Consider the following 17,982-nt stretch of genomic DNA (forward strand, 5'->3'; position numbering starts at 1 on the left):
CACGAGAGGGAGAACTAGCAGAAAAACAGTTGTACTGACGCCACAAGAGACTGAAGGGTATCATCTTTAACTGGTTGATTTGAAAGAAAAGGCACAAAGGAAAAAAAAGCACAAACAAAATCCTCGGAGAATTCTAAAACTGCTGTGGTCAGTAGATCTGTCTGGAACTACAGTTTTCATCACAGTTCCTCATAAATAATCAAACTAAGTTTCATTTCCTTTAATCTACTGTCTGGTGTAAAAGTTAACAGTGAAATGACCAAATGCAGAAAGTCAAAGGAGCAACAACAGACATCCGGGTTGACTGCACTGATTGCTGAAACAGGTACCTTCCAGTTAGCATTTTGTTGTTGTTGTTGCTTTTAAGTAACACCCCCAAATCCACGTTGACAACATTGATAATTAGGATCTGATTATCAGCCTCTCTGAAGGATTCCTGGAAAAGTTCTTTTCTTTGCATCGTTTAAAAATATTCCATTTACATGAAGCTTTTCAGTGATAAACTTTCTCATAAAGTGTGGTGTTCCACTTTGAAATGCATTTGATGTTTTGGAGAAAATAAGTTCTCTGGTGAATTGTCTCTTGTTTCAGCAGACAACTTTGCTTCTCTTTATTCCCACCTCCTAAAACTTATATTCTTCTGTTTCTGTTTGGGGAATAGGTACAGAATTTTCACAGCTGTATTCAGGTAACTGAAGACTTTGTGTCTCCAGAACATCTAGTACAGTCATTTCATTTAACACAAGAACTGAGACTTCTGAAGGAAGAAATCAATTATGATGATAAGCTACAGGTAAGAGATGAGTTTTCTAACTAGCTCCTGTTCTGCAGGCTTTTTATATTCAGAATTACAAAACATGCATAACAGCTTAGGCCATCATTGCCTAGTTTGTCACATTAGGATAACAACCAAAGATTAGCGCCAGTATTTAATTATATGACTAATTTTAACTTTTGGCTTAACAGTTTTGTTTTTTTTTTAATTCTGATGCAGTTTTCATTTGTTAATTTATCTCCTGCTGAAGTGATCAGAAATACCAACATCTCTTTCAGGTTAAAAATATCTTGTATCATGCAGTCAAGGAAATGGTGAGAGCTTTGAAGATACATGAAGATCAAGTAGAGGCTATGGAAGAAAATTAGGTGTGGTCCAGTTTGATGTTTTTAGGCCACTGAACTGGAATTACTTACTCTTGAACAATGATATGTATGTACACTGACTTAAGCTTCATAAAACCATCAGTGCCAAGAAATTCTCTTTGTAGTAATTACTTGTTACTGACACCACAGCAGTATAGCATAAGTCACAGCTCCTGTGATTCAGTGATATTAAAACAAGCTTAATTTTAAAGCAGCAATTCATAGCTGTTTTTGTATTATAGTGTATATGATGTTTGTGAAAATGCCAGATTTAAAATGATGTATTTATTTTTGGAAAAAAAAATACAAAATTCTATGCTATATTGTTGATCAAGTGTAAATGTGACTATGTACAGTTTACTAAAATAACTGATATTTTTCACTACATTGAGACAGTTACTGTGAGAATAGGACACAAAACACCAGCTATTGCCTGCATTTGGGAAATTGCTGAATCGCACAGCATACATGTCATAATTAGAAAATTACTGCCAAATGACTGTAAAATTTGTAAAATATAAAGTATATAAAGTAGATACTAAATACAGACACTTCAATATTTTGTTGAAGCTATTGACTGTACAATTAAACATTTTCAAAAGGTGTAATTTATTTAAAATTGTCTCATTTTGGTAAAATTTATGTGAACTTTTAAAGCTAAATATTAAACTTAATATGCTATGTAAATATATACATATATACATTTAATGATGTATTTTTTTAAAACATTGGCTTGCTTTTATTTGTTAAAGTGCAAGTGTTACATATGGCTTTGTAAAGTTGAGAGGGGTTTTACATTTTCCATTAAAAGGACTTTATCAAGAATTGGCTAGTCTAAGAGTTCTCCCTCTTGATATGCCTATTACTGGGGGCTTCGTCATCATCAAGGTGACTACCAGCATTTTCTTGTGATACAGTGTCCTCTCCTGGAACATTTCCCTCTTGTCTTTGATTCTTGTAAGCTTTTTAAGCTTTCTTCAGATGTTATAGGTCGTCACAAGTGCGTGCCTCCACTTTCTTGTCCTAGGGCCCAGCTAATGAATACAGGCAACGCCAACATTTGTTATTTGTGAATAAATACATTTAGTTGAAAGAGGAACTCATACATTAAAGTCATGATCATGAGAGTATGTGATCATAACAATATCAAATAAGTGCTCTTCGCCGCAGAGATGCTGTGGCAGGGAGAGGAGAAGGCGAGAGGGGGGCAGGTGGCAGAGAAGAGCCTGCAGGCAGCCAGCCTGGGTTGAATATGAGTTCTGTTACTTACTGTGTGACCCTGGTAAGCTGCTTTAATTTGGAGTCTTGGCTTTAACAGCTGACTCCCCATTACCAGTTGGTTGCTTGAGGCTCACATAGTCCTACCCTAACCTTACCTTTTGAATTTTACTGGACATATGTAGCCCTCCACTGACACCTGCAGGATGTTGAAGGGATGGCCTTTGCTTATCTTATCTATCTGAAAGCACATAGCTTAAAAGAAAAAACTGGTAGCCTAAGTTGTGACCTTGTAAGCTGCTTGGTTTTTATCCTGTTGCTTGTGTCCACCATTTTTTAGTTCCACGTAGGCTGTTATGCCACCCTCTACTCCAGGCAAGGTGCAGCCAGGAATGTGAGCAATTAATTACATTTCACATTAATACTCTACCTGGCACAAGGGTTAATGGGATGGATAATAACTACTTGGCCAGTGGTTTTAAAGGGGGGGCGGGGCTGGTGAGTACGTGCATCTTTTGTAAGATTTTGACTTTTTAATACCATTTTTCCACAAGTGCCTCAACTCATTAAATGGTATGTTTTGCTTAAACGTTTTTGTATATTCCGTCGGATTTAATTTTGATGTGAAATTAATTTCAAGCCCATGATACTAATTCTGGAGTAGACCATCTCCTTCTGGTCCCCTAAAGTCTGCCAGGGGCCCAAAGTCTTTGGTGGTTTTCTTCCAAAATGTTTTTGCTTCTCTTGCTGTTGTTTGAGCCACTTTTAAACCATCCTGCAACCCCTATAGAATAGCTGAAGCTAAGGCAGATCAAGCCTGGCAGTGTGGCTTTCAGAGAAAACTCACCTGATGAGAGTATGCTATCTATTGTCTGAATCCCATGCTAGTGAAGGGGCTGGGGGCGGGGGAGTGGAAGAGAGGACCATAATGCTTGCATCAATCATTAAAGACATCCTTTGACTTTTTATAAGGCTGGGGAGCTGTTATTGGTCCAATTTCTGATGGACAAATTCCTCTGACCATTTACTTTGTCCCCTCCATCCGGTTGGCTCAGACGCTCCTCACATATGAAAGCATCTGAATACGTCCATTTCTTCCAGACAGTGAAGTAGTATTAAACGTGTAGAATAATTTGAAAAACTTCAAGATCAAGGAGACTTTATAAAGGAAAACTTGTGCTGAATATTTGGGTCCCTCCTATTAAATTTATTCTAATGTCATTTGAACCTGAATATGAATTCCTTTTCCTGATTAATAAATTACTACATGCATGGCAGAATTTCTCTTCCGCCATGCATTTTGGGATTGTAGCACCCATAGAAATCATCGTCTAGTTCTCTGTTACTTCCCTTTGGTAGATAGGGTATGGGTTTAACGTTATCTAGGTAAGAATAGTGAGCTTCAGAAGAAAAGTGTACTCATGTACACATACTATAGATACAGCATGTTCTATTTCTAGATGCCAATCTGTCAAAGCCCAGACCAGATCAGGATTTTCAGCCATAGAAGAGGGGAAAGAAAATGACAATTAAATCCTACAGCTATTCAGTATACAAAACACAATGAATTGGGGTGTGTAACAAGTAGCCAAGGTACAAAGGTATATGCCACCAACCCTGTCACCAACATTCAGACTCAAACCTTTCCAGAGTCCAAAATTTATGACATTCCTGGCTATCCAATAATTAGGTTAACCTTGATGGTTATGTCTTGAAACCACATAGAAGGTACAGGAACTGAGTAATAGTAAAGTACTTTGGTTATCACAGTAATCAATCTGGCTCTTTGAATGAAAGCAAAGTGACTTTCAAACAAAAATGAAATGTTAGTAAGCTCTGGGTCACTGGCTGCATACAAAGTGGCTTCTCTTTCTTGACTGGGGAAATTTCTACAGCTGACTTAAGCTGTTCAGTCAGTTCTCTGTATATGAGCCAAGCAGCTGCAGCTAAGACTGGAGAATTGTCTGTGTTTTCTGTGCTTTATCTATAAAAAGGATCTCAGCCCTGGGGTCAGTGGTGGGTATTGCAAGGATCTGTGTTGTACGTGTAGGTCAGAGCTGGACTCCATTTTGCAAGGTGGTATATTCTGAGGGACACATTAGGAGTTCAACACTGTTTTCCTGCCCCCTAGATCTTGAATCTAGATTTGACAAGTGAAAGATATGGATAGCTGGGTCAGTGAACAAATGGAAACGAGTAAGTGCAAAATGAGATGGGAACCGACTGCTTTCCCAGGAGAGCTCCTGTGTTCTCTGCCGGCACAGTGAGGATAGTAACGGACTCACAGGTCCTATCAAACTATTGTAGAACACAGTACAAAAAGCAAAGAATCAAAGGTAAGTCATACAGGTTTAGTAAGTGGAAGAAGTTCATGATAAAGGGCATGCAGGGATCACTGCCCCCCGGCCACACGTGCCTCACAGAGCATGAGAGGTATAATACGTGTGGACATTTTAGGATAGAATTTGTTATGTGTTTGGCACTGGTAATTTGATAAATTATTCCATTAGGAACCTCAGGATTGTGCCATCAATGCTAAAAACTATGTAACAAGTACAGTGGATCATTGCACAACACAGGCTTAGGGGCTCTGACGCCCGCACAGTCGAAAAACCACATATAACTTTCTAGTCAGCCCTCTGTATCCAGTTTTGTGTCCAAGGACTCAAGCAATGTGGATCATGTATGTTGTACTATAGAATTTACTGGAAAAAGTCCACGTAAGTAGTCACACAGTTCAAACCCCTGTTCAAGGGTCAACTAAGGTGTAAAACACATGGAAAAGGTGTAATATATATTGCCTGGGGTTAAGGAAGGCTTCAGAGAGGTGGCAGTATTTGTACAATCCGTAAAGGAACAGAAAAAATGGGACAGAACGAGTGTTGGGGACATATTAATTTGCCTTCAGCCCTTTTCCATAGACACGTTAGCTGTTTGAGACTTCGAACATACTTCCAACAGTGACTTGACAAAATCATTTACTCTTAAACTCTTGTTCTAAAAGAGGGGAGGGGTAGGAGCTGCTTCTGGGCAGTTCACCTTTTATAACTGCCGTTATAAAAGGTGAAGGATTCGGTTCAATAGAGACCTTCCAGGATATGTTATAGGCAAGGAAGTGTAGTCTCATCTCCCCCATATTCTGCAGTTAAGAGTAGATTATTTTCATATCAAACACCTGGAGACATTATGATCACTTGAGGTACTTTTCTTAACTGAAATTTTAGCCAAACTAACATTTATTATGTCCAGTCGTTCCTTTGGAAATTGGTAACCATATGTGGCATATAGGGGAAGTTTTCACCAAAATTTTCTAATAACTATAACATTCTTTTTGCAGAAACAAATGTTGAACAACACTTTGTTAGCAAACTTTTTCCAGATAGGGGAAAAGCCAGCCTACAACCTTTTCCAGCCTATAGCCTTTTAGGAAAGGAGACAGAATCCCATTATACTTAATTCCTAAAAATCACAGCACTGTGCAAAAAGTCCAGTAAAACCCATGGGACTTAAAGCTGGCGGGGAAATGGGATTTGCGCATAACATTGAAAACCTTTATCAGAAACATTTTTTAAAAGGCGGTAGTGGTTTGACATAGGTTAAATATTTAAGAAACAGATTACAAGTGTGGCACTTTACCTTGATGAAGACTGGAGGTTTGCTTTGGAAGTGGGCGTCCGAAGGGTTGCAGCTTGTGACTGAGATATTGTGAAGTGGTGGAAGGAGGGTTATCTGAAATTAGAGGGAAAGCTGTAACACCAGATCTGGACGGGTATGGCTTAATACCACCGGGATAGTTCTGCTGCCATACTTAAGTTTTCTCTGCAGTCAAAATTGCCTCTTAGGCAAACAAAGTTCACATTACACTCAAATTGTTCCCTATATATTAATCATGCTGGGGTATATCTGCCTTTTCGAAACAGCTGAACTGACTGTACAACAAAAGACTATTCAGATCAAAGCTTTCTAAAGCCAATGAACCCACAGGATTTCAGAAAGTTCTAGGACTAGTATTAAAAAGTTGGAACATCCGTTTAATTGGTTATCAATGACTTAGTTATCCTGTCACACACCCTCCCAGAGGAGAAATGAAAGTAGAAATTAAGCCCATTTAAATTGAGCCTGGTGACAAATGATTATGTATTCTAAAAGAAATGTACAAGCTCCAGAAATTGTACAGTCATGGGAAATTGCTGTTCATCCTGGTTACTGGGTCTTTGAGGTACTACATAGGACATACTGATGTACTGTACTCTGCTTTCACGTATGCTACCTGAGTTAGGGAGTCCACATTTTGGTCTCAGCATTCCATTCACATCTTTCCAACCATTAGCAGTTCCACTACTGTCAACTAAACACTGGGGAGAAGGATTTATTAAAAGTTAGGGATGACCACCGAGTCACCCTGAAACTGATTTTTAAAACCTCAGGAATTTAAAAAATTGCTTCATCTATTTTTTCCTGATTTATCAAGATAGGTGAGTACCAACAGTATAAAGAACTGAGGGTAAAAGCGGGTGACCACTCTATTGGTTTACCTCCCACAAATCTTTATGCGTTTTTCCACTTTATGGAGCATAGATCACGTGTTATATAACAACTGGTATTATGTTAGCTGGAAAAAAAAATTTCATTGTAACATTTCAACTAAATATTTCTAATAGCTTTATAATCCCACAAACAGATTTATTATCGCATAACCATGGAATGGCAATGCTGTTTTTCAGCTGGGCGGAAAAATTGAGCCATTGAGCCAAAGTCCCAATCGCTGTCTTGAATTGTGATCCCATTCATTCTCTTGCCAGTTTTGCAGTAAATGAGTTATGTTTAAAAATTTAAACAAATTCTTCGAGTTCTATATTCAACCTTAAAGACCAAAGAAAGCAAAGGTCCTTCTAGAATTTACCACAATACTCAAAAGTGTTGGGTATTTAAATAAATGAAAATTGGTTTGTGACCTTACTGCTGCCTCTACAGAACTTTTAGTTTTTACTCTTGAAACTAAGGAATTTTGTGGTAGTGGTTAGCATCTGTTTCAAATACCTGGGCCCCTCCCTGGACAGCCATTTCCTCATAAGAACAGGGAAATAATCTGATCTAAAGCCAATAAACAACCTACTGGTGGCAATAGAGGCCCTGGGACTTCATTATACTCTCAGTACTGAGACTTCTTTAGAGAATTAACTTCCAGGGAAGATAGGCCTGAAAGTCATCTGGTTCCTCAAATCAAGAATCCCCTTTCTCAGACCACAACCTCCCTTTATTCTTTCTAGAAGCTATCTTTTACCTCTGGGAACCCCCTGTGAGGCAGGCATTAGTCCCTCAATCCTACCCTACTCACTAATCACCTAAACTTATTGTATCCTTTGTCTTCCTGGACTCTGTTAACCTTCAAGATATTTGTATCTTGACTCCTTCACCTCTTTTCCTTTTGACATACCCAGAAAACACTACCCTTTTTTTCCCAATTTAATGTCTACCATAGAGAAACAAACGAAGGACCACAAAAACTGGCCCCAGCCTGACCAAGACTTTTTTGGCTACTGAGCCAAATATTTTCCATTCCTCAAGACCGGGGCCTGACCCTGGCCCCCTCACTTTCAGGAAATGGGGGGAAGGACAATCCATATGCACCTCCCCCAAATCTCCTCATGTGTGTCTTGCCATGATCTGATTCTGACCAAGCTTACTCAGTTCTTCCTCCCCATTTCTGACTCCATGCCTTTGTTCTTTACCTAGGAAGCCATTTCCCCATCCTCTGACCACATCACTGCTTTCATGAAGGCTACGCTACTTATTTTATAGTTTTAGTGGCAGAAGGAAAGATGGGTATTTATTATCTGGTGCCTGTATTTCAGATGACACTGATTTAAATATTTTTGCCTATACATAGCTATAAAACCACTCTTGACTATGAGAGTATTTACTGAGAATATTTACTAGACACCAACTAAGGATTTTTAAACTCTGCAGCCCACCACAAACTCCTTCAAGTGAACAAGAACCAGAAAGTTTCTCACCGTCCACTAGATGGCACTGTTGGTCTGCGGTGACTCTTAGAAGGACAGGCTTCCAACTGGAACAAAATAGACAAATTCTTAAAACAGTCATGCCACTTACTCTGGCAGAGGTCTCCAATTAGGCTACACTGGGATTATGACAAAATATGATAAAGATCACTGTCTAGAATGATTCGATAAATAAGAGCTATTATTACTAGACTCTTCAAATAGGTTATAAACACCCTATAGCAGACTGCCTTACACTTTTTTTTTTTTTAGTATTCTTTTAAAACAACAAAACTTTAATCACAACTCCTCACAGATGAAAAGGGATAACACAAAAAATGGACATTAGGGTTTTCTGCAAGTGCTTGTAAGGACAAGCTCAACTTTCATCAGGTGGTCTCCAACTTCTCCTTGGGAAGAAGAGTAGCTGGGGTGCAGTGGTATAGTACGCACCTGAAGAGAAATCTGAATGACTAGGCCCCTTGGCCACAGTAGGAAAACTAGACAACTCAACTGGGCCAGTGTGGCCCAATAGAAACAGCACAGGACTGCTAGTCAGACCTCTCTTCTCTTGGCTCTGCTCCCAATCTGGTATAAAACTTCATGTAACTCCTAACCTTCTGGGCCTCAATTTCTTTTTTTTTTTAAATAAAATAATAGGTTTAAATTAAAGGTCCTAAGAATTACAGCATCCAAAACATATCAAAACAAAAAGTTACCAGCCAAAGCAATCTTGAGAAAAAAGAACAAAGCTGGAGGTATCATGCACCCTGACTTCTGGACTACACTACAAAAAACTACAGTAATTGAAACAGTATGGTACTGGCACAAAAACAGACGCAGAGATCAATGCAACAAACTAGCTCAGAAATCAACCCATACACATATGGTACTGGCACAAAAACAGACAGAGATCAATGCAACAAAATAGCTCAGAAATCAACCCATACACATATGGCCAATTAATCTACAACAAAGGAGCAAGAATATACAGTGGAGAAAAGACAGTCTCTTCATTAAGTGGTGCTGGGAAAACTGGACAGCTACATGCAAAAGAGTGAAATTAGAACATTTTCTCACACCATGTAAAAAAACTCAAAAGACCTAAATGTAAGACCAGAAGTCATAAAATTTCTAGAAGAAAACAGGCAGAAAACACTCTTCGACAAAAATCATAGCAACCGTTTTTTTTTTTTTTTTGGATGTCTCCTCAGGCAAAGGAAACAAAAAACAAAAGGAAACAAATGAGACCTAATTGAATTTAAAAGCTTTTGCACAGCAAAGGAAACCACTGACACAACAAAAAGACAACCTACTGAATGGGAGAAAATACTTGCAAATGTTATGACCAATTAGGATTATTAATATCTGAAATATATAAACAGCTCAATATTTAAAAAAAAAAAAGGGACTGAAGACCTGAATGGACATTTTTCTAAAGAAGACAGATGAACTTCCCTGGTGGCGCAGTGGTTAAGAATCCACCTGCCAATGCAGGGGACACGGGTTCGATCCCTGGTCTGGGAAGATCCCACATGCCGTGGAGCAACTAAGCCCGTGCACCACAACTACTGAGCCTGAGCCCGAGTGCTGCAACTACTGAAGCCCATGCACCTAGAGCCTGTGCTCCAGAATAAGAGAAGCCACTGCAATGAGAAGCCTGCGCACAACAAAGACCCAACGCAGAGAAAAAAATAAATTAAAAAAAATAAAAATAAGACATATGGCTGACACATGAAAAGATGTTCAACACTGCTATTCAGAGAAATGCAAATCAAAACCAAATGTCACCTCATGCCTATCAGAATGGCTAGAAAATGGAATATTACTCAGCCATAAAAAAGTAAATTTTCTGCCATTTGCACTAATATGGATGGACCAGTAGGGTACTATGCTTGGTGAAATACATCAGAGAAAGACAAATACTGTATGTTACCGCTTAAAAAAATAAAACAAATGAATATAACAAAACTGAAACAGACTCACAGATACAGAGAACAAACTACTGGTTACCACTGGGGAGAGGGAAGTGGGGAGGGGCAAGATAGGGACAGGGGATTAAGAGGTACAAACTACTATGAATAAAATAAGCTACAATGATATATTGTACAGCACAGGGAATACAGCCATTATTTTATAATAACTTTAAATGGAGTATAATCTATAAAAATGTCAATTACTATATCGTACACATGAAACTAATACTGTAAATCAACTACACTTCAATTAAAAGAACAAAAAAGTGCTTAGAAAGTGTTAAAAGCTGAAAGATAATGTATTTAACATTTTGAATTGACTTACCCACAGACAAAATATTTGCATTGTTTCAATAACCCTGTGTTAAAACACTAGGGATAGACAATGGCTTGAAGAACTATTTTGAAAATATCTTCTTATTCCCCCTTAAGCATGGTTTCCAAAGTATGGATTTACATGTGGTTACCATGGCAGTATAGCTAAAACTGTTACTACATACTAATTTTCTGAAAGAAATGTTTGTTTTTGTCAACATTCTGTGAAAAGCTAAAAGAACTCAGGACTATGCTTTCTAATGCCCAAATAGTTTATCTGGGTTCAAAAGCAAGAGGCCATCACGGAGTAAGGAAGGACAAGAGTCTACTCCCCTTCCAGTACATGCATCATTCACTTTGCTTTAGCGGAAGCAAGCTTTCCTTTAAACCCCTTTCAGGGCCTTAAGCTAGACAGAGAAGAGAGGAGAACATCTTAAAAACAAACCTCAGCTAGGAGATGAGGCATGTGCCCTGTGGAACAATTAAACACGTGTTTTTGTTTTAAGGACCTACTCCATGGTGACACTGCTAGGCTGCTGCAAATGTACCAAGTCATCTGGTCAAAAGGCACATACATTCTATTGACAGACTCAAATCCAAAACCTAAAAACAAGATCAAACAAGAGGACTAAAGAGTGTGAATAAAAGCTTCAAAGACAATTGAAAAGTAAAATTAGTCCATTTAACATGAATTTAGCTAGTAGAAATGCATAGAACAGGGTCCTGCAAAATACATGTCAAACTGCTAAAACTAACGAGAGGGAAGGGGGAGGGGAGACAGCAGAGGAAGAACGGGAGGGTGCCTTACAAAGTGTTCATGTCAAAACATAACAAAGCTCATTTTTAAAAGTGAAATGGCTATGCTAATAATAGTTTATTATTGGCACAATCTTTCAAATCTCAAGTTTCATAAGGAAGGTTAGGCAAGCAAAGTATTCTCAGAGTCTAGGGTACTACAACACTGAGATGAACAATTAACAGAGATTAGAACTCTTATGATATTTTAAGAAACTAGTTTAATTTGGGTTTCATCTGCACCAAGATGAGATACAGGAAAAAAGTGACTTCTGCATGGTCATCCATCTCATCGTACTTCTGCTAGTTTCATCACTAGACGTGTGAGCCCAACCCTACCCCCTCAACCCAATTGTCCCCGATTCCCTCAAGACAGGCGGTATGCTGTTCGTCCATATTTTTGCCTCCCCCACAATAAACTAAGTCTACGCTTTAAACACACCGAGTGGCTTATACCCAAAAGTTTCACTTAGGTCTTCGCCTTCCCCTTCCCCTCCTGGAACATCACTGGACTCTGCATAGAGGAGAGTGTTCATGTAATGCTTTGCAGCCTCTGCTCTGAAAAGCGGGCACGTGCCCCAGAATGGCCGCTGCCGGCCAGCCCGAGCCTTTCCGTGTGTGCCAGCCCAAGGAGGCTGGGAACACATTTAAACCTCACGAGCTCCCTTGTTCTCTTCCACCTTGGTTGCAGGGGTAACTGACTACAAAACGCTGAAAAAAACCTTTAACATACCAAAGTAATCTGACAGAATGTCTTCAAATTCATATTCAAAACTTCCAACACAGAAGCCGTACAAAACTTGCTCTTTATCTACCAACCACATTCAACGAAGGTATAAAATACAATTACTTTATTGATTTCTTACAATCAATACTGCCAACCAGCATTACTTCCACTCATGCATCATTAAAAACAAAAGGATATTTCCTTGGTATTTTCAAATGATGCATTATACAATAAACAAAAAAAGTTAGAACTTAAAATGCACCCTGATTAATTATGTAAACTGGTAATTTTTTAAAAAAGCATAACTAATAATTTGGTTCCTTTCTTCATAAAATGGAAATTTAAGTATTTCTCCTGATAGTCTTGAGGTTATCATTAATGTTACGAGTAGTGCAAAGTGTGGCACACAGTTTCTTCTAGAAAGGTGTGTCTTACACACCTTATTAAACAAAGGAAATGTGCATAACAAGATGCATACAGTCAACGCATGAATAGAAAGCATGTTTCAAATACAAGGTAGCCCCTCAGGCAACCATTATTATTTAGGTTTTGCATTATCATTTATGGCATTATAGATTAATTACACATAACATACTTTTATACATTTTAACCCTGAAGAAAAATAATTGTTGCTTGAAAAAAATTATTCCAGGTAGCCATTTGGTTTGTATCAGGAGAAAGTGAACCTCCAAGAGTTTAGTATCTGCCAAGTCTGGAATCATTAGCTCGAGTCAGTAAATCCGATGCGCGATATACTTCACAGTGACTGTTTCCGAGTCTTGTCAATGCCTCTTCTCCACAGGATGCTGGATTCAGCATCTCTGGGACACCCTTGCATGTGGTTTTCCCTTTTTTTTTTTTTGCTGGATTAACTGTATTACCGTATTATTTCCTCTTTTTCACCTCTTCTATGGCCTTCCATTTTAATTATTCATAAGTCCTTTCAGAATATCTTCAGAGAGTTCCATGAGGGGAAGTTCTGGAGATGGAAAATCCAAGGGAGGAAGATTGGGTATTGGAATATCCTTGGCTTTCCCAGTATTTGATGCAAACCTCTGCCAGGTTGAAGAGGCTGTAGCAGTTTCTGCATGTGGTGGCAAGCTCCATAACTCTGACTTTTCTACAAAATCAGCATCTACATCAAGCTCCTTTTCTATCGGGCCTTTTAGAAGTCTGGCCTTTTCAGCCTTTAGCTGTTTATTTTCTCTCCTTAATCTTTCATTCTCAGCCACAAGGAATTCCACATGCCTCTTCAAATCTGCAATTTTGGTTGCCTGCTCCTCTATAATTGTTTTATCATCTTTTGGGGCTTTGCTTCCAATGCACAGCTCTGTTGGCTCGCTCTTCTGCTGAAGTAAAAATAGTAGTGTGTCTGGATCCCTGTCAAAGACCCCCTGAATTTCAGGCAAGTGTTTCTCTGTGGAAGGGCTATAATTCTGAGAGAGTAGGGCGCTCTGGCTGTCTGCGTCCTCAGCAGAGGGTCTGTGAGATGCCTGTAGCTGGGCAGCGGCATCCTTGTCTGTGCTCTGCTGGGCTTTCAATCTTTCCTCCCGCTTTGCCCTCTTCCATCTCTCCTGGATGAGGAGAAGCTGTTTCATGTGACTATCCCTTTGCAGTTCCAGTGATAAATGAGCCTATTACACAGAAGGAAAGGTACAATTTTAACATTTTAAGTCGCTTCAGTAATGTCTGGTAAATACTATTTCAGTATCTTCTTTTCTGAATAACCCAATAGCACTTAAAATTTTTTATTTATACTGTTTGCAATTCAATAGAACCTCAAACACTTTTCAAAGTAACTAAATCTTTCTAGGTAAGTTAACATTTTCATTCATAAACAAAATACCATTCAAGAAGTCAGAAGAAGTCGTATTCCAGTTCCAATCGACATGATGAATCAGACCATTTTTGAATGTGCCTTTCCCATCTGCAATGCTATTTGTACTCAGCTTAAAATCAGAAAACTTTCCTATTTAGACTTTAATTCTACAACTAGCTAAAGTCTCGACGCAGGTCTACATTATATGGCTAACACAAGCAGTTCTGGACAGTCAAAGGGAAGTGCACAGAATGGAACACAACTTTTAAGTTCTCTTCGTTCAGTCTGAGGAACTGGTATGTTTTCCCTGCCATTGATATCCCCTCAGATCTCCTTAATTCAATTAAACAAACATTTACCAAGTAACTCCTGTGGACCTGCCACTTTTATAATCAGGAAATCACCTTTGGATAAAGATGTAGCTTTGTGTAAAGGTATTTTAAAAATCTAGGCAGGCCCTCCCCAGACACAGAAGACAATTTAAAGCCATTGGTGAAACAAATTTAAAAGTACCAGAACTGCTTAGGAATTCAGGAAAAGACAAGTCTGGATTTAAATTATCTTTGACAAGCAAAGGTAAGGCCAACTGGTTTCCCCTGGGCCAGGCCTGCTTACTTACTGTGAGCTCAGGGTCAAATAAGCTAATGATCAGGAAAGGTACTAACAGGTCTCTAAAGGACACGCCTGGCAATCTAAGGTCTGTGAGAAACCCCTAGAAAAAAGGACAGCAGTTTCTGCATGCCATCAACAGCAGTTCACTTAGTTTTATTTTTTATTTTATACTTGAGTATAGTTGATTGACAAAGTTGAGTTAGTCTCAGGTGGATAGCAAAGTGATTCAGTTATACATGAATCTATCCTTTTTCAGATTCTTTTCCCATTTAGATTATTACAGAGTACTGAGTTCCCTGTGCTATACAGTAGGTTTTTGTTGATTATTTTATATATGTATAATATGTATATGTTAATCCCAACAGTTCATTTAGTTTTAATTTCCTTTCTGAAGTACTCATCTCTTCCCTATTTTATGTATTTCTGACTGCAGTGTTTTGGGAGGAGCACAGTGCTTTATTTTATACACAATTCAAGTCTCCACAAGAAAATCCTTCTAACCCTTGTTGAAAATATTGAAGTGTCTTACCTGCTCAGACTGTGTCAGCTTCATAGCTTCAGAAAGATACGCTGGTTAAAAAAAAAAAAGAGACACATTATGTGTCATCATTTTGTTATTAAAACGTCAAACAAAGAGTTTTAATACTCCTCATATGACAAAGAGAACTGGTCTTAGAAGCAATTCTGCTACATAGTTATCCTATTCCCGAAAAGGATTTTAAAAAAAAAGGATTCTTAACTTCTCCATAACAAATATCAGTGGTAATCAAATGTACATATTCCATACACCTTGGAGGGGCTGGTTCTTTTAAATCAATGTAGATTTCACAGTTAAGGAATAAAGATGGCATAATCAGAAAAATAGAATTAGGTAGGATTAAAATTAAACAAGAACCTATCAAAATCCTATTACTCAAATTATGCTCACAAAAATATCAAGATATTGACTATCAATGACTTTTTACCCACATGAATACCTAAACTATCATTTTGGTCTCCTATAGAACTACTTTTATTGAATTGTTTCTGAGCTATACTATCAGCCTACTGTGAATCTGGTAGTTAAAAGCCCAAAGAACTCATTGACATATTTATAATAAGTAGCTGCAGGAAGTATTAGGACATTTATGAAAATGTCACTGTAAAAATCCATAACTTTCCTCTCTAAGCTGACTGCTAGAACGCTGAAGGCCATGTTCCCCTTCAAGAACCCATGATGCATTTTGTGAACTACCAGTTCTCCCCCATTTTATCTTTCTATGGATTTTATATTTTGTTGTATTCCTCTGTAAGCCCTTTTATATCTTGCTGGAACAAGATAGGGTATAAATAACAAGTATTATTAATAATAGGTCATGTCCAATTAATCCCCATTTTTTAATCTCTTGCTCACTATAAACTTTTTGGCATCTCTCATACATTAACTTCCTTCTTGCCTTTTCTCCAATACTACAGGCACTGCTTTCTGTCTAATCTTAATCCAAATATTTTAATGATTTCCTGAGTTCATCACTTAGAACTGCTGCCTGCCAGGTTCTATCACAGTCTTCAAGACAGACTAATTGGATGCTCCCTCCACATCAGAAAACAGAGTTGGTTATATGGCCTATGCTCCAGCCATACCTACATTTTCCCCTCAACTTTTTGTCTTATTAAGTCTGTATAACTGCATACAGACGACTTCTTTTCCTTTTGTTCATGTGTAAGTCTGTTGAGACATTCTCTCTCTTACTGTGATTGTGTGGATTTCCCCAGACATCCCTCCCATTATTCTGTGTACATTTGCCTCCCTGTCTGAAATACAGTTTGCTTTAAATCCAGTTCTTAACACACAGAACAGTTTCACAAAACCAAGCTTAACCCAAATGCAGTGCCTCCCTTTGTAGAACCTTGAAACTATAACACGACAGAAGAAGATACCCAAGGACACTGAGTTCCCAAAGCTCAGAGAATTCAAAAAGAGTCACACTGTCATTTAAATTAATTCCCAATCTTAAAATCTGGGTCTTAAAAGAAAAGTTATTTTAAAAGAAAAAAAAATTTTTAATCTGACTGCATGGTAATGAGTTTACCCCAGAGCCACAACAGGAACAAATGCCCAAGACAGAAGTGTAGGCAGGGAATACTTATCTCAGAAATATTTAGCAATGTGGTTAAACTGCTTTCTTCAATTATGATACAAGGCTAATATTTGAAGTAAATACTAAGTAAATGATGAAGAAAAGGAATTAAGAAAATCTGAAGAATCTATCACTTCTTAAAATAATAACATTTACTATCAAATACATATAAACAATGTACTCTGAGGTCTGCTCATCTTCTGAAAAGTTCATTTTGAGTTCTAAGCATTGTTAATGCCTATGATTAACTTCCCATTTAAGCTTTTGCTCTTTTTCCTGTCTGTGAAAGAAACGAAATCCACTTAGAAACTGGATTGCATTAAGACTGGTAAGGGAGGACTTCCCTGGTGGTGCAGTGGTTAAGAATCCGCCTGCCAATGCAGGGGACACGGGTTCAAGTCCTGGTCCAGGAGGATCCCACATGCCACAGAGCAGCTAAGCCCGTGCACCACAGCTACTGAGCCCGAGCGCCACAACTACTGAAGCCCACGTGCCTAGAGCCCATGCTCCGCAACAAGAGAAGCCACCACGATGAGAAGCCCACGCACTGCAACAAAGAGTAGCCCCCATTCGCTGCAACTAGAGAAAGCCCGTGTGCAGCAACAAAGACCCAATGCAGCCAAAAATAAAATAAATTTATTTTTTAAAAAAAGACTGATAAGGGAGAGTTACAGAAAACCAGTTACAGCTGCTAATCAAGGGTTTAAAGCAATAGGGTTTAAAGCAATAATGCTGAATTCTTGGTAGTTTATGGCTTCTTAACTTTTTTTCAATATAGAGCGGTAAAAATGCGTACACCTCCTCCTCCCCACCTCCTGCCAGATGTAGACAGCTTTCTCCTTCTGGGTTGGGTATCTCAGTTTATCAAGTAACCTCTTTATTTCTACATATTTACAAAACACTATCAGAACACTACAAAGTATAGAGGATATGAGTCCTTAGCTGTGTAGTCTCGGGTAAACTGTCTCAGAATCTCCTCTGATCTTGAACAGAGGCCCCTTATTTTGCCCTTAAATTCTCTCATTTCAGGCTTTCATCCCACCAGTCTTTCTCAGATGATGACCTTTCCCTGTTTTGTCTCTAAAATGATTTCCAAATACTAAGTTCCTTCCTCTCAGGATACATTTACATCCATACCTCCCAAAACACCTCTGTTCGAGCCCTAGATGTAAGTCAATTTAGAAAACACTGAGCTCATTCTAACCACATTAATTTTCAAACTAGCACTACATTCACAACTCTACTCTGAAACACA

The 17,982-nt window shown here is 38.4% G+C and overlaps 2 protein-coding genes across 8 annotated transcripts in view; one reads left to right on the top strand and one right to left on the bottom strand.

Annotated features, from left to right (window-relative positions):
• JMJD1C (jumonji domain containing 1C) overlaps positions 1-2,340 on the top strand; it is a 309,407-nt gene extending 307,067 nt beyond the window's left edge. For 4 of the 5 annotated variants that reach the window (XM_082854703.1, XM_082854704.1, XM_082854702.1 and 1 more), the window contains exons 25-26: positions 662-793; positions 1,054-2,339. In XM_082854703.1, the coding sequence (XP_082710829.1) occupies positions 662-793; positions 1,054-1,143 (222 nt within the window). In that variant the 3' untranslated portion in view covers positions 1,144-2,339. Of the gene's footprint in view, positions 1-661; positions 794-1,053 lie in introns of all 5 variants that reach the window. The other variant, XM_082854700.1, reaches the window with a different exon arrangement.
• A 9,691-nt stretch (positions 2,341-12,031) lies between these two features.
• Positions 12,032-17,982, bottom strand: part of NRBF2 (nuclear receptor binding factor 2) — a 32,777-nt gene continuing 26,826 nt past the window's right edge. Inside the window, exons 2-3 of one of the 3 annotated variants that reach the window (XM_082854711.1) lie at positions 15,137-15,177; positions 12,032-13,810 (exon numbers count right to left, since the gene is read on the bottom strand). In XM_082854711.1, the coding sequence (XP_082710837.1) occupies positions 13,100-13,810; positions 15,137-15,177 (752 nt within the window). In that variant the 3' untranslated portion in view covers positions 12,032-13,099. The remainder of the gene's footprint in view (positions 13,811-15,136; positions 15,178-17,982) is intronic. The other 2 variants (XM_082854709.1, XM_082854710.1) reach the window with 2 other exon arrangements.

The sequence above is a fragment of the Leucopleurus acutus genome (assembly GCF_964270905.1).
Source record: "Leucopleurus acutus genome assembly, chromosome: 14".
NCBI lineage: Eukaryota > Metazoa > Chordata > Mammalia > Artiodactyla > Delphinidae > Leucopleurus > Leucopleurus acutus.